A 13,838-nucleotide genomic window follows, 5' to 3' on the forward strand; every position below is an offset into this window, starting at 1 on the left:
CACACACACACGTGTCTGTCGGACACTTGCTAAAGTTATGCCGCGCTGACAGACCTTATGTGTGTGACAACGGGGAGCACGTAGCCACAGCTAGCAGCTAGAGCTGCTAACGTAGCACAAACATACACGGGTTGTCGGACGCTCGCTATCGGTACACTAGGCAGACACACAGCTGACAACCTGCTAAACTAAACTAAATGTGTGGTGGAGACTACTGGGAAAGTGGCTGCATGTCCGCGACACTACACGCAGCACCATGGCTGCTACAGTAACGCTCCCGGAGAAGTGAGCTGGGGACTGAGCAGACAAACACTGCAGCTGGCACACAGCTGCATGCAGGCACTAATCTTGTCGATTAACGGTTAATAATCGGTTAGTGAGAGTCATTGGTTCAATATTTTTTTCAAAATTTGCATCCCTAAGTAACATTCAATTCAATACAGTTTATATTTATGACTTCAAATCATAACAGAAGTTATTTAGAGACGCTTTTCATATAGAGCAGGTCTAGACCATACTCTTTAATTAAGAGACCCAACAAAAGATGGCATGCACTTGGTGCGACAGTGGCAAGGAAAAACTCCCTTTTAACTGGTAGAACCAGTTGGAACCAGAGCCTGGTTTTGGGCAGAACCAGGCTCTGGCTCTGAACGTGTTTGAATAGACAGCGGTAGTGTCTGTCTTTTAAGGAGTGGTTTACCACAGTGGTACTCTGCAAAAGTAAAGATGAATTCACTATTGTCTGCTGAAACAACACTGTTTAAAGATACAGTACATAAAACACACAGTGTTGCCAGGACACACACATGATGGCTCCTCCTTTGGAGTTCCATAACGAGGGAAAAGGTCATATTTGTGAGATATTTTCTTTTAATCTGTGCCAATAAAAATGCAATTCAGTGAACCCACCCCATTTCATCTAAAAAAGCACATTGAAAAAAAATAAACGTCGCTGCGATGACATTTACTGCTGCATAGTATTTACTGATGCACGTTGGATGTGATGAATGAAATGCAGTGGAGGAAAATTAAACTAAGTATCTGTCTTCACACTAAATTCTCTGTTGAGTCTTTGATGGTTATTTATTTGTGCTTTAGAACATAACTGCAGTTAAACAATCAAAAAATTACTTTTTTTTCTCTCATTCACAACACAGCTGCACTCGCCTGTCTCTTCTACCGCCCGCCATCTCAGCCCGCTCGCGCATTCTCTCTCTTTTTCTGTCTTTTTTTTTAAGTTGGTAAGCCGAGTTGTTTTATGACTGAAGCGGTACACAAGTTGAAGCAACGGCACTCTGTGTGTTTCACCAATCAGCGACTGTCATTCCTGAAAATCCCATCCCGAACGTTCCTGAACTTTCAGAAAGTACCATCCCCAGCCAGGGCCCTTTTAGGGGGTAAAATGTCCCTGGAACCAGCGGACGGAATGCAATTAGTTCCTCCAAAGGTTCCTAGCTCTGGTGGAAAGTTCTTGCGGTTGAAAAGGGGGCTTATGGTCCAAATCCTAACTACATTAGTGACTCCAACTGATTGGTCAGGGCTCCTGCAAAGTGGGGTGATGGAACTGGTGGGTACGGCAGGCCGCAGGAACCTAGCGCTGTTACACCCTCCGTGATTTTTTCAGTGCTGGCAGGGGAAAAGAAGCAGCTGTGTTCTCACTTCTGTGTCTGTCTCTTCCAGGCGAACTGTGAGTGGGAGTGTTAGTGGAAGCGCTAGCAGTTATACTGGTTCTAGCTCCAGATCAAGATCCTCCTCCAACTCCCTCTCCCGCTCACGCTCGGGATCCAGAAAATCCAGGTACTCGCTGTAGTTTCCCAACCATTTCCTTTTGAGAGATGTTGTTGACCAGATATTGTATTCTGGGGGGTCATTTATATATTTAAAGGGACTGTTTGTAAGTTCTTACACGTATAAATCACCCGGGTCGGTGTCCCATGCGCGATTGCGTATACGCGCTCGCATATGCGCACTCGCGTGTGGCTACGCTGTTCAGACTCCAACACAAACTACTAGGAAGCACCAAAACCGCAAAGTTATATCAAGTGATATAACTCTATCTTGCAAAACAGTGTTGGCCGCGGTCGTAGTACTCGGGGAAGGCCGTAGCTTTGGTCTCCAGGGCCGGAGTCTCTGCTGTATTCTGCTCCTCTGCTCCTCTGCTCCGCTGCCTGCCTGCCTGCCTGCCTGCCTGCCTGCCTGCCTGCCTGCCTGCCTGCCTGCCTTCACTCAGCTCGCTCCACCTCACATGCATGCACGCACACTCCACACTGCAGAAGAGTTAGTTTAGCTCTGAGAATATCTAGAGAATGTACAGTGGACGGTTGTGTGTTTGGTCAGCTAACATTACTGCCAAGCAGGTGAAATATAGAATGATATTGTGGTTTTAGCTGACGTGTCGCCTCACTGTTTTGAGCGATGCTCGTTCATGTCTATTAAGAGCGAGCAAGCGCGAGCCCGACGCTGACTTCCGTTGACTTAACGGCCACAGTTGTCGCTGTTGACAAGCATTTCTGATTCTTGCAAACAGTCCCTTTAACTTATTTATGAGCAAGCAGATGGATAGAGAACAGGTGGGATTTATAATAGTTTATTGCAATTACAATTGGCTGCTTTTAGGTTTTAGTACTATCAGAATTTTATTTTATTGATCGGTTGCATTCATCTTCAGTCACTGTGTAAGTTTGCAAGCTAAATATTGAAAATATAAAGGTATGTTAAATGTATATATAATGGGTTATTGTGATTACACATCCTAATATGTATTCATTCTATGTTCTTCTCTCTTGCTTTCATGCGCTGACTGACTGTTGGGAAACCCTCCAGAAAATCCAGGTAGTTATTATTCAGGGTGTTATTGTTGTGTGTGTGTGTATGTGGGCATTTTGTGTCATTTATACACAACTGTGATGCTCAGTTAGACCTGTTGTCTCTTGCCACAGATCGCTGAGCGTGAGCAGCGTGTCATCGGTGTCATCGGCATCGTCCAGCAGCAGCTCGGTGCGTAGCGCAGACTCCGATGACATGTATGCTGACCTGGCCAGCCCGGTGTCCTCTGCCAGCTCCCGCTCGCCCACACCAAATCAACCTCGCAAGGAGCGAGCGCCGCCGCGGGACCGGCCTCCACATGGCAGAGACAAGATCAGGGGTTAGTGTTGGCAACAAAGTCCCTATGCAGCAGGCCAGGACGCATAGGCAGGCTGCTACACAACAGCTTGACATACAAATCATAGATTCTCAAATAAACCGGTATTCAAATAACGGCCTCAAAAATAGCCACCATGAGCAAATAAAGGCTGGGATAAAAATATTGAGGGGGCTGGAATTACCTGGGCCACTGGCTCTTATGGTTAATTCAGCATAATGTTCAATTCCATAATTCAATCAGTACAACAACAGTGTCATGTCATCACTCTCACCACTCTGCTGCTCTGTTTCTGTTTTTAAAACAAATCCTACTTTTATTCACCAATTACTTCCAGTAACTTTTCCAAACAGTGTTTTTTATGATGGTTGTTGAGCTACTCTCAATTAAACTCACTTCCTGTAGATGTTTCAAAGTAAAAGCCCACCCGAAAAGGGATTATGCCCATTGCACGACTGGAAGGCTTTTAGTATATAACATCTGTTCAGGAAGTTTGAGTTTCATTGACGATAGTTTAACGGCAATCAAAAGACAGAAAATTACAAGTGACTGGAAGCGATTAGTGACTGAAAACAGTATTTCAGTTAGAGAAGAGAAACAGGTTGGTGAAATGACATAACTCTGTTTTAGAGGCATTAAAAGTCAAGATTTCAACACATATTCTTCAAAATTAAAATGTTGTTTTTCATTAGCTTTAATAAAATCAAAAGTACCACAGTTGTGAGTTTTTTCCACATATACACATGTATGTATGAAGAGTCTGAAATTAGCACCCGCCAAATACGGGTAACTTGTTGGCAGTGGTGGATAAAATTGTCAGGCCATCCACCACTTTGGCAGACAGGGAAAACGCTTGGGATGGAAATATACTATTGGGCGAAGGTAAATTATAACGTTATCATGATGTGTTCAAATGTAATCTCGTAAAATTAAGTTTTTGGTGGGAAACTTAAATAAATCCAGATGTTTGTTGGAGATGTTTTCACAGCAATATAAAAACAATATTAGAGAGGGAATTACGACCTGCTTAACTTCCTAACAGCTTGCCAAGATTGTTTTTAATCAAAGCAATTATTAAAATATTCATAATCATTTGAATTGTGTGTTGTTATGCAAATAACCACTATAGATGACAATAACAAAGTACAGTACAGTACTGTGTACAGTACTCTCCCTCCGCTGAAAAATAGGGCTCCCCCGGAGTCTACGGTGGTACTCGAACACTGTAATTTACCATGTATATAATGTTTTTTATGTAAAGTATATTGAACATTGAATGACATCAGATCTAAAATATATTTCCTTCATTTAGTGCAGAGATTTCAAAAGTGGCAGATAAAAATAATACTTGCCTGCCACAGTGGCAGGCAGTGAAAACAGTTAATTTCAGACCCTGTATGTATGTATGTATTGCAAACAAAAAACGCAAGAGTGTAAAATGGTAGGTATAAAATAATACAATTAAATTATAAATAGATAATGATATATAGATTTAAAATATTTGACATTTCTCTCTAAATGGGAGTTATAGAAATGATGAGCAGCATTCCATAGCTCATCAGTTCTCATGTTTTTCTGTCCTCATCACAGAGAGACCATCAAAGAAAGATGAGCCTTTCAGGGAGGACCGCAGGAAGATGGACCCATCTGGTGCCCCGCCTAGAGGAGGCAACCCTATGCCCAGATCAGGACCTGGTAGCAGGGGTGGCCATCCTTTACATCCCCCACCTGGCGCCATGGGCCCCCCAGGAAACTACGGAGGTTCAGGTTCCCACAAAGACATCAAACTCACCCTTCTCAATAAGGTTAGTATTGCTCCTCTTTGCATTTTTAAAGGGTCTGTTTCTTTCTTGACGAGAGTTAGTCCATTCCAGGAAGTCACTGCACCCAACCAAGAAATAAACCAGCACATAACCTCCCCACAACTTGTCTGTTTTACCCTTTGGTTTTCATATGAACAAACAAGATATCACATTTTAATTAGTGAGCTTTAAATGTGCTGGTTTCCATCACTAAAATATTTCCCTCCACTACCCCGTCCCCTCCGCCAATTTAGTTCCATACTTGTGAGAAACACAGTACAGACATATTTTCTATGAAAAGCACTGGGTAAATCACTTGAAGCTGTTTTGGGGTTTTTTTTCACTCAGATGTGGAATAAATCAGTTGGACCCTGACCTCGCTTCTTGGATTAAATTCCTTAAACTTCCTTCATTTTCATTGCTTGACTCCATATATCCTGTCATTTTCCAGCAACAGGGAGATAAGGGCAACAGAAAGAGGTACCTGCCGTCAGACAAAGACAGGCCAAGTTCCCCCCTCAGCAAGAGGATGGCCATGTCTCCAGACAGAGGTGAGAAACGTGCTTACAAACAGCATCCACACCCGTTCACTCTCACACATCGTTTACTGTTTCACACAAATACACACAAGACCTAGACCAACATATGGGAACAATACTGGCTTTTTATTTTTTGTCCATCTCTGGCATGATGGATATGATGCAGTTTGTGTTTTGTCTATGGGAACCCTTTTGCCTGAATTAACTCTGATGTAACATTTTGGTCAGATTCCACACAAGTACACATGGACATGTTTTATAATTACTGTAATTTATAAACATTGACATTTTAGTAACATTTATTCTTGATGTTGCAATCTCTGGTCAGATTTGTGTATGTTGTTTGATACTAAATCAATGCCCAAATTTGTGCTAAAATTATTGTTTGGTTAATCAGTGAGATAGTTGACAGAAGATTATTTGGTAAGGTTTAATAGTTAATCCTTTTGTTATTTAATCAGTTGATATGCCAAACATTAGCTGGTTTCAGCTCCTTAAATTGTAAGGGCTTGATATTCTTTTTGTTGCTTAAAGCTTCAGTAGGCAGAAAGTTTTAGGCGTCATAGAGAAGAAATTCCATAATAAAAACTTTCAGCATATTGTAATTCAAGTGTTCTGAGAGAAAACTACACTTCTGCACCTCCTCATGGCTCTGTTTCAGGCTTTAAGACATCTAGCCCGTGACGGGACACTTTGGCCAATCACAGGTCATTTAAAATAAGAAAGCGTTCCTATTGGCTGTGCTCCGGCTGCTGGGCGGTGTCTGGTATTTCCTCAACTGATCTCAACATGGCTACCGGGACACAAACTTTCTAATTTTACAGCTAAACAGTACACTACAAGATATTTCTGAAAACATTTGAGGAGAGAAATAGACATTACAGTAACAGAATATTGATTCATGTTTGATCAGCGCTGCCTAGTTTGACCGTTTGGTCGGAGTTCACGAATGATTGACAGCTGCTCAGAGATGGCAGACTCCAGATCAGCTCTGATTGGTTGTTTTTTCCTCCGGCCTGTGAAATCTTGCAGATGTTATTAGGAGCACCGGAGGACACAGAGGAACATGATTTTTTTCAGCTTATCTACTATGTACTACTGTCAGGATACAGTGACCGTTTTATAAAAACAACTATTTTTAATCAGATTTGCTCCAATCTTGCTTACTGCTGCTTTAACAACCTCACTAACTCTGAAACTGGTGTTTTTCAGTCCGTGATAAGAGGATTCCTGGCCGACCCCCACTCTCCCCTCGGATGGAGCGGCCCAGAGGCCAAGGGCCCCGACCCATGCCTTCCCAGGGAGACAGGTTGGTGCACCCTTCAGCGTGTTATTGTTATAGGACTGTGATATTTATTCTTTAACACTTTATCATACAACAACAGAAGTCTAAAATTGATTAAAAAGGTGTGTGAGGGGGGAGCGCATTCAGTGTGGAAATTCTAGAGTCAATTTATCTTTCTGACTCATCATCCTTATCCCCAGCAGTGATCATGTTTACTCAGGCCAAACACATCAGGGTTTTCAAGGGTAACTTTGGTATGTTTCAACCTGGACCCTATTATCTCATGTCTTTGTGTCTAAGTGACTAATGGGGACAAATTTTTTGGTCCAGTATTAAGGGAAAATTACTTTTACCGGCAGCCGCGAAATAAGCTGCGAAGGCAAGTGAGCAGCGTCAATGTTACGTTCACTAAAGGTGCTTGTTGTCTATTAGGATATAATGATGAAGTATTGACATTTTAGACAGACATGGATGTAAACTTGACTGGTTGGCGGAGGCATACAACAGTGAGGTTGTAATTCTAGTTTTAATATGACAGCCTTTCAGATCGTGCAGGGCTTCCATTATTAATGCTTAAAGTCCTAAAAAAAAAAAATTTCAACAGTGTTTTAGTCTTGTATTTTTTAGGAAAAATAATCCATTAAAACTAGGGCTGTCAATCGATTAAAATATTTAATTGCGATTAATCGCATGATTGTGGAAAGTTAATCGCAAATTAATAACACATTTTGTATCTGTTCAAAATGTTCCTTAAAGGGAGATTTGTCAAATATTTAATCCTCTTATCAACATGGGAGTGGGCAAATATGCTTGCTTTATGCAAATGTATGTAAATATTTATTATTGGAAATCAATTAACAACACAAAACAATGACAAATATTGTCCAGAAACCCTCACAGGTACTGCATTTAGAATAAAAAATATGCTCAAATCATAACATGGCAAACTGCAGCCCAACAGGCAACAACAGCTGTCAGTGTGTCAGTGTGCTGACTTGACTATGACTTGCCCCAAACTGCATGTTATTATCATAAAGTGGGCATGTCTGTAAAGGGGAGACTCGTGGGTACCCATAGAACCCATTTTCATTCACATATCTGGAGGTCAGAGGTCAAGGGACCCCTTTGAAAATGGCCATGATAGTTTGTGTTAACGCGTTAACATCGCGTTAACTTTGACCGCCCTAATTAAAACCATACTATGAAGTTTAGTACAGTTTTGTACTTGAGTGTGTCTTTTGACTGTCGACATGCTGACTCACTCGCTTTGTGATACTGTATCGATTTTTAATTAATAGTTTATATGCAAAGATTAACTAAGTCAATACTTTTGCATTTGCAAAGAGATGTGTCCTCTCAGTGTATGTGCCCTCTCAAAGTAGAGCTATGATGTTGGATGTTACAGAGACTGTGATAAACGCAGATCTCACTGTTCTGATTGCATAAAAAAAGTTCACTTTTTTCACTCAAATTTGATGCATATGGTGGTGTGTTCTTTATAGACAGTTTTCCTAAAATTAGATTATATACATCTCAATATATCGCCTGCCTTACAGTTTCCCAATATATCACGATATATTGAATGGTAACCCCTTTATCATGGTACGTATCGTATCACCAAATTCTTGCCGATACACAGCCCTACTTGTTAGTAGGATCAACTCATTTTTTCATGGGATTTGATGACAGTAAAACCAGACTTCTGCACCCACATTTAATGTTTACAACAGCTTATTTTTATTGTTGCTGTACTTTCTATTATAGTTCTAAGTCGCATCACGCTATCTGCTTGTATGAACTGACATGAGTAAAAGACTCTCTCTTCTCTTCCGTAGAAAACGTCCCCTGTCACCACCCCCCAAGTCATCTGGAAAAGGCCCAGCGGCGCCATCGGGCAAGCCGGCCGCCCCGGGCACCACTTCGGCCGCCGGCTCCAGCTCGGGCTCGGGCTCGGGCTCGGGCTCGGGCTCCAACAAACCCAGCAACACACTGTCCCGCCGCGAGGAGCTGCTGAAACAGCTGAAGGCTGTGGAGGACGCCATCGCCCGGAAACGAGCAAAGATACCCGCCAAATAAACGGAAGCCCGCTCCTCGCCCGGCGGCCTGCCCGTGCGGCCTCGTGAGCCGGGGCAACAGTGGGGACCGTGGGATTGAGCGTTTTTCGCTGCCTTCAATGGACGTGTAAAAATGTTGTATGGTTCATGTATAAAGGCTATCGTGTAAGTGAACAGGAAGTGGTTTGGCTCTCCATTCTAGAGTGTTGTTCACTCCCATATGCCCGACTTAAGCTCCCCGTAGAAGTCTTTGAATGTCTTGGCTGCAGTTCACCTCATCAACGAGAAACGGGAGGAAACATTTGAGCATTTGGTGAGGGAGGGACATCTCAGGAATGGAGTGTACTTTGTGTAGACTTCACAGTACAGAAACAGAACTTGATCACTTGCTGCTCACTCTGTTCCTTCAGTCAAAAGGAAGCATCTTCCTCATCTGGTGTTATGAATATAAGATTTATACACATTGAATCTACTACTTCTGTCCGTCTGTCTCTGCCCCCCTTTTATCGTCTTGTTCTTTCACATCTTTTCTTTAGTTTCCTCTGTGGGCGGTGTGACTGTTGGGTCAGCTCTACAGGGGACTGACAACCTACAGGGCTTCACAACGCTTCTTTGCATAAATCTACAAATTCTTGAGCATCCGTATTTGGCCCCTGTCAGCAATCAGGAGCCCAAGCTTTGTTCAGAGGGGGGGCCATGTTCAGCCAATGACTCGTCTGCGTTCTGTGTTTTAGGGCAGTGTCCACCGTTCACCTTGTACAATAATAGCAAGTCATCAAATTCTTTCGAACGTATAATTATAGACAGTGATGTGAAGTATTGCTTTTTTTTTTTTTTGCTTTTTTTAAAAAAAAATCGACAGCATTTTGTTTTCTTCTTAGCTCTTAAGTGATAAACCGATGTTTTATTTGTGTCACATTTTTAGTTGGAGTGTGAGAGGTGGATCGGGGACATTTAGAGACAAGATGTCTTGCTTTTGTGACAAAAGCCTTCTAAATAAACTATTTTGATAAAAAGAAGGTCAGTTGCCTGGGTTTTCTCTGCTGTCGTGCAAGACAAGAAGTGTTTAAATAAAAGAGGCACTGTAGAAATGAAATGTCCACTACGGGGACTGACATCATCACACATGAATACAGTTGGGCTCGTTGGATCCACAAGAGTCTCAGCTTCACAGTGATACCCAATCTAGACTGTTGGGATAGACGGGGATCCCAGTATGCAGAAATATTCAAAACACAGCATTAAAGAATAGGTGGAAATAACACATTTTGCATGTGGGAATTCCTTTCCGGTCCCTGTGACCTTTAACGGAGCTGGACATTTGCTTAGTTTTCCATAACTTGGACATAAACATCACTATGAGAGCTGACACACCAATCCCAGTGGAAAGGTTTATCACATTTATTGCACACTAGTTTGTAGAAACATTTACAACTCACCCACTCAATAATACAGAAATTTGCATCAGTCATGTCATGCAGCACACTAGGACGGTATGATGGTGTTTCCCAACGGTTTGGTTTGTCAACTAGCTGTATTTGTTTTAAATAGTGGGGCAGCTAAGCTGAAATATTCATAACAATTGTGCATTTTGCGATAAAAGCAAGAGATGTAGGTTTATATGTTATGAAAAGATATAGATATCGGGGTGCTACAAATTTGGCACTTGAGAGCTAAATATTAGTAATTGTTGCAGAATACTGATTTTATGAGTCTTGATGATTTCCAAGGTGTGTTCAAGCTGATTAAATCCGATGTCAGAAGATCACAGACATGTTTTTTTTTACCTCTTTATTTGGAAAGAGACTGGCAAACAAGCAGTCAGAGCTGATCTGGAGTCTGCCATCCAGCTGCCGTCTATGAGAGCCGGCTGTCAATCACTCCCGAACTCCGACCAAACGGTCAAACTAGACAGCGCTGATCAAATATGAATCAAGAGTCTGTTACTGTAATGCCTATTTCTCTCCTCAAATGTTTTCAGAAACATCTTGTAGTGTACTGTTTAGCTTTAAAATGAGAAAGTTTGTGACCCGGCAACCATGTTGAGATCAGTTGAAGAAATACCAAGCACCGCCCACCAGCCGGAGCACACCTTCTCATTTTACAGCTAAACAGTACACTACAAGATGTTTCTGAATATGTGAGAAATAGGCATTACAGTAACAGAATATTGATTCTTATTTGATCAGCGCTGCCTAGTTTGACGTTTTATCGAAGTTAGTGAGTGATTGACAGCTGCCTCCGTTGAATGAACAGCCAATAGGAACGCTCTCTCTGTCAATGAAATGACATGTGATTGGTCAAAGTCTTCCGTCACGGGCTAGATTTTTTTAAAGCCTGAAAACAGCCATGAGGAGGTGCAGAAGTCTAGTTATCTCTTTTTTACAATATTTTTTATTCATATTACAATATGCTGAAAGGTTATTATGGGATGTTTAACCAGTGCAGGTTTAATGACATCCCACCACTGTCTTTCTGGTTGGTTGGTTGGTTGGTCTCAGTCTCGCTGCAGCTATTAAGCTTGAGGTCTTGGTATTAAAGTCCATGTCTGTCCTGTCGACGAGAATGTTGTAAACTTTATGAAAAAACGCTCTAACCCTCTTTTTGGTCGTTGTCCAACCAGACCAGACGTCTCGGATCTGGATCTTCGTCCTCTAGGTGACTGAGCTTCACGTCTTGCCTCTGTCACTCTGTGTGAAAGGTGTCCTTCAGTCTTGCCTCCTGCATGTCGTCTGTCCTATTTAGTCACTTAACCTGTCCTAACATTTTGCAATGTGTCCATTTAGTTTAATGTAATTGAAATCTTCCAAGTTGACATCACCTTTAAGCAGTTTATTTGTTTTGCCTTGCCTTGATATATTGCTAACTTGTAATTTTCCTGTTACGTTGGGTCAGTGACACGTTCTATTGTTTTCAAGTTTGAACTTGTGTAATGCACTTCCAGACTTGCGTAATATCATAAAGTCTGTCAGTAGGTTTGTAGGCTAAGCAGCGTTATGGTGACACAACAACCTAACAGTAAAGCTTGGTGCTAAAACAAGCTGATATTCACAGTGGATCTGGATCAGTGTGATATTAAGAGACCCAGACTGACTTCACTGTCTTTCAGAGGCTGTAGCAGGTTCAGTTCTAGAGCTAGAGATAAGGTACAGATATATGAATCTATATAGCATACTAGTGAATGAAGATGGGTTCTATGGGTACCCGCGAGTCTCCCCTTTACAGACATGCCCACTTTATGATAATCACATGCAGTTTTTGTGAAAAAACATGCAGTTGTTTTCATGCAGTATAAATGTGTTATTGTCTCCTATTCTAAAATGGTGTATCTGAATATTTCTGCATCCTGGGGTCCCTAAACAGTCTTGAATTACATAAATTGTGTATCACTGTAAAGCTGAGACTCTTGTGGATCTAATGAGCCCAACTTTATTCATGTGTGATGATGTTAGTCCCCACAGGAGCCATTTCATTGACCTCACTGTATAAAAATGACCTGTGGTGACCTCTAGGATAATCACAGCCTCAAGAAACTTTACAGCCACAAACTAGAGACCTAGAGCATTCAGAGGATGGATGGCTTTCCTAGCTACATTGACAATAAGGGGGTTTCTGAGTAGTTTACACAACAGAAGTGCTCGCAATTACAATCGCCAAAAAATGCAATTCTTGCAGAAATCTCCAAATGTCAAAAGTTTTTGATCCCAAATCACAGCATGGCTTTTCTATGGTGTTCCTCATTGTCTTGGTGTCTTAATGTGGTATTTTGGAGGGGGAGTTTTTTACCCCTGGATTCTCCAGGGGTAAAAAATCCCACTGGAGAATCCCCCCATTTTTTACCACCGGATTCTCCAGTGGTAAAAAACAACTTATGAGACATAATAGAGCATGGGGATGACCATCATATACTTCTATCATCATGTTCTAAACCCTTATACACTTTTACAATTTATGAATGAATGAATGAATTCATGTTGATTTCTGATTTATGACTAGAACAACTTGACACACAGTGCTGAGCTGCATCTCAAATTCATCTTCTGGTTCCCAGCTTTCAGATGATGTACACCACTTCTATGTGACATCTACTGTTGACCTGCTATCTCCCCCTAAAGACCCCCTGTACCCCCCTAAAAAAACACTAGAACAGGTTTATTGTGGAATGTGAATGTAAATGGGTTCTATGGGTACCCACGAGTCTCCCCTTTACAGACATGTCCACTTTATGATAATCACATGCAGTTTGGGGCAAGTCATAGTCAAGTCAGCACACTGACACACTGACAGCTGTTGTTGCCTGTTGGGCTGCAGTTTGCCATGTTATGATTTGAGCATATTTTGTTATGCTAAATGCAGTACCTGTGAGGGTTTCTGGACAATATTTGTCATTGTTTTGTGTTAATTGATTTACAATAATAAAAATAAACACACATTTGCATAAAGCAGTATATTTGCCCACTCCCATGTTGATAAGAGTATTAAATACTTGACAAATCTCCCTTTAAGGTACATTTTGAGCAGATTAAAAAATGTGTGATTAATTTGCGATTAATCCCGATTAACTATGGACAATCATGCGATTAATTGCGATTAAATATTTTGACAGCCCTAATTTTGTTTTTTTTGTGTTTATTCAAATGATCTTGGCCTTTTAAACAGAATTACAATGGCTTTGAGCTGTGTCCTCCTTATTACCTGATCATTCTCAAGACAGACTTTCTGAACACGACTAAAATACACAGACTGGTGAGAACCCTTTGCTGACGTGATCCTTAAATGTGGTTTTCAAAGTTTGATAAGAATAGAAGTTATGTATGCATAAATATTCATGGCCATAGTCATTTGTTGGTGGTAGGTTGTCTTGCAACAGGTCTTTATTCAGTTTGTTCCTGAACAACATGTCAGTCTATCAGAAACAGATGAGTGCTTCTTTACTCCTCTGATTCAGCCCAGTCGCACAGCAGTTCATGAAATAGTCACGTAATTTAATATATTGATTTGTGTACATAGACACAA

At 41.4% G+C, this 13,838-nt stretch overlaps 1 protein-coding gene across 6 annotated transcripts in view; it reads left to right on the forward strand.

Annotated features, from left to right (window-relative positions):
- The window catches only part of zc3h18 (zinc finger CCCH-type containing 18), a 37,456-nt gene extending 27,615 nt beyond the window's left edge, over positions 1-9,841 (forward strand). For 4 of the 6 annotated variants that reach the window (XM_074631742.1, XM_074631738.1, XM_074631740.1 and 1 more), the window contains exons 14-20: positions 1,681-1,796; positions 2,799-2,832; positions 2,940-3,145; positions 4,733-4,947; positions 5,396-5,495; positions 6,696-6,792; positions 8,604-9,841. In XM_074631742.1, the coding sequence (XP_074487843.1) occupies positions 1,681-1,796; positions 2,799-2,832; positions 2,940-3,145; positions 4,733-4,947; positions 5,396-5,495; positions 6,696-6,792; positions 8,604-8,844 (1,009 nt within the window). In that variant the 3' untranslated portion in view covers positions 8,845-9,841. Of the gene's footprint in view, positions 1-1,680; positions 1,805-2,798; positions 2,833-2,937; positions 3,146-4,732; positions 4,948-5,395; positions 5,496-6,695; positions 6,793-8,603 lie in introns of all 6 variants that reach the window. The other 2 variants (XM_074631743.1, XM_074631744.1) reach the window with 2 other exon arrangements.
- Positions 9,842-13,838: the final 3,997 nt, after the last annotated feature.

This window comes from Sebastes fasciatus, chromosome 4 (assembly GCF_043250625.1).
Source record: "Sebastes fasciatus isolate fSebFas1 chromosome 4, fSebFas1.pri, whole genome shotgun sequence".
In the NCBI taxonomy this organism is placed as follows: Eukaryota; Metazoa; Chordata; class Actinopteri; order Perciformes; family Sebastidae; genus Sebastes; species Sebastes fasciatus.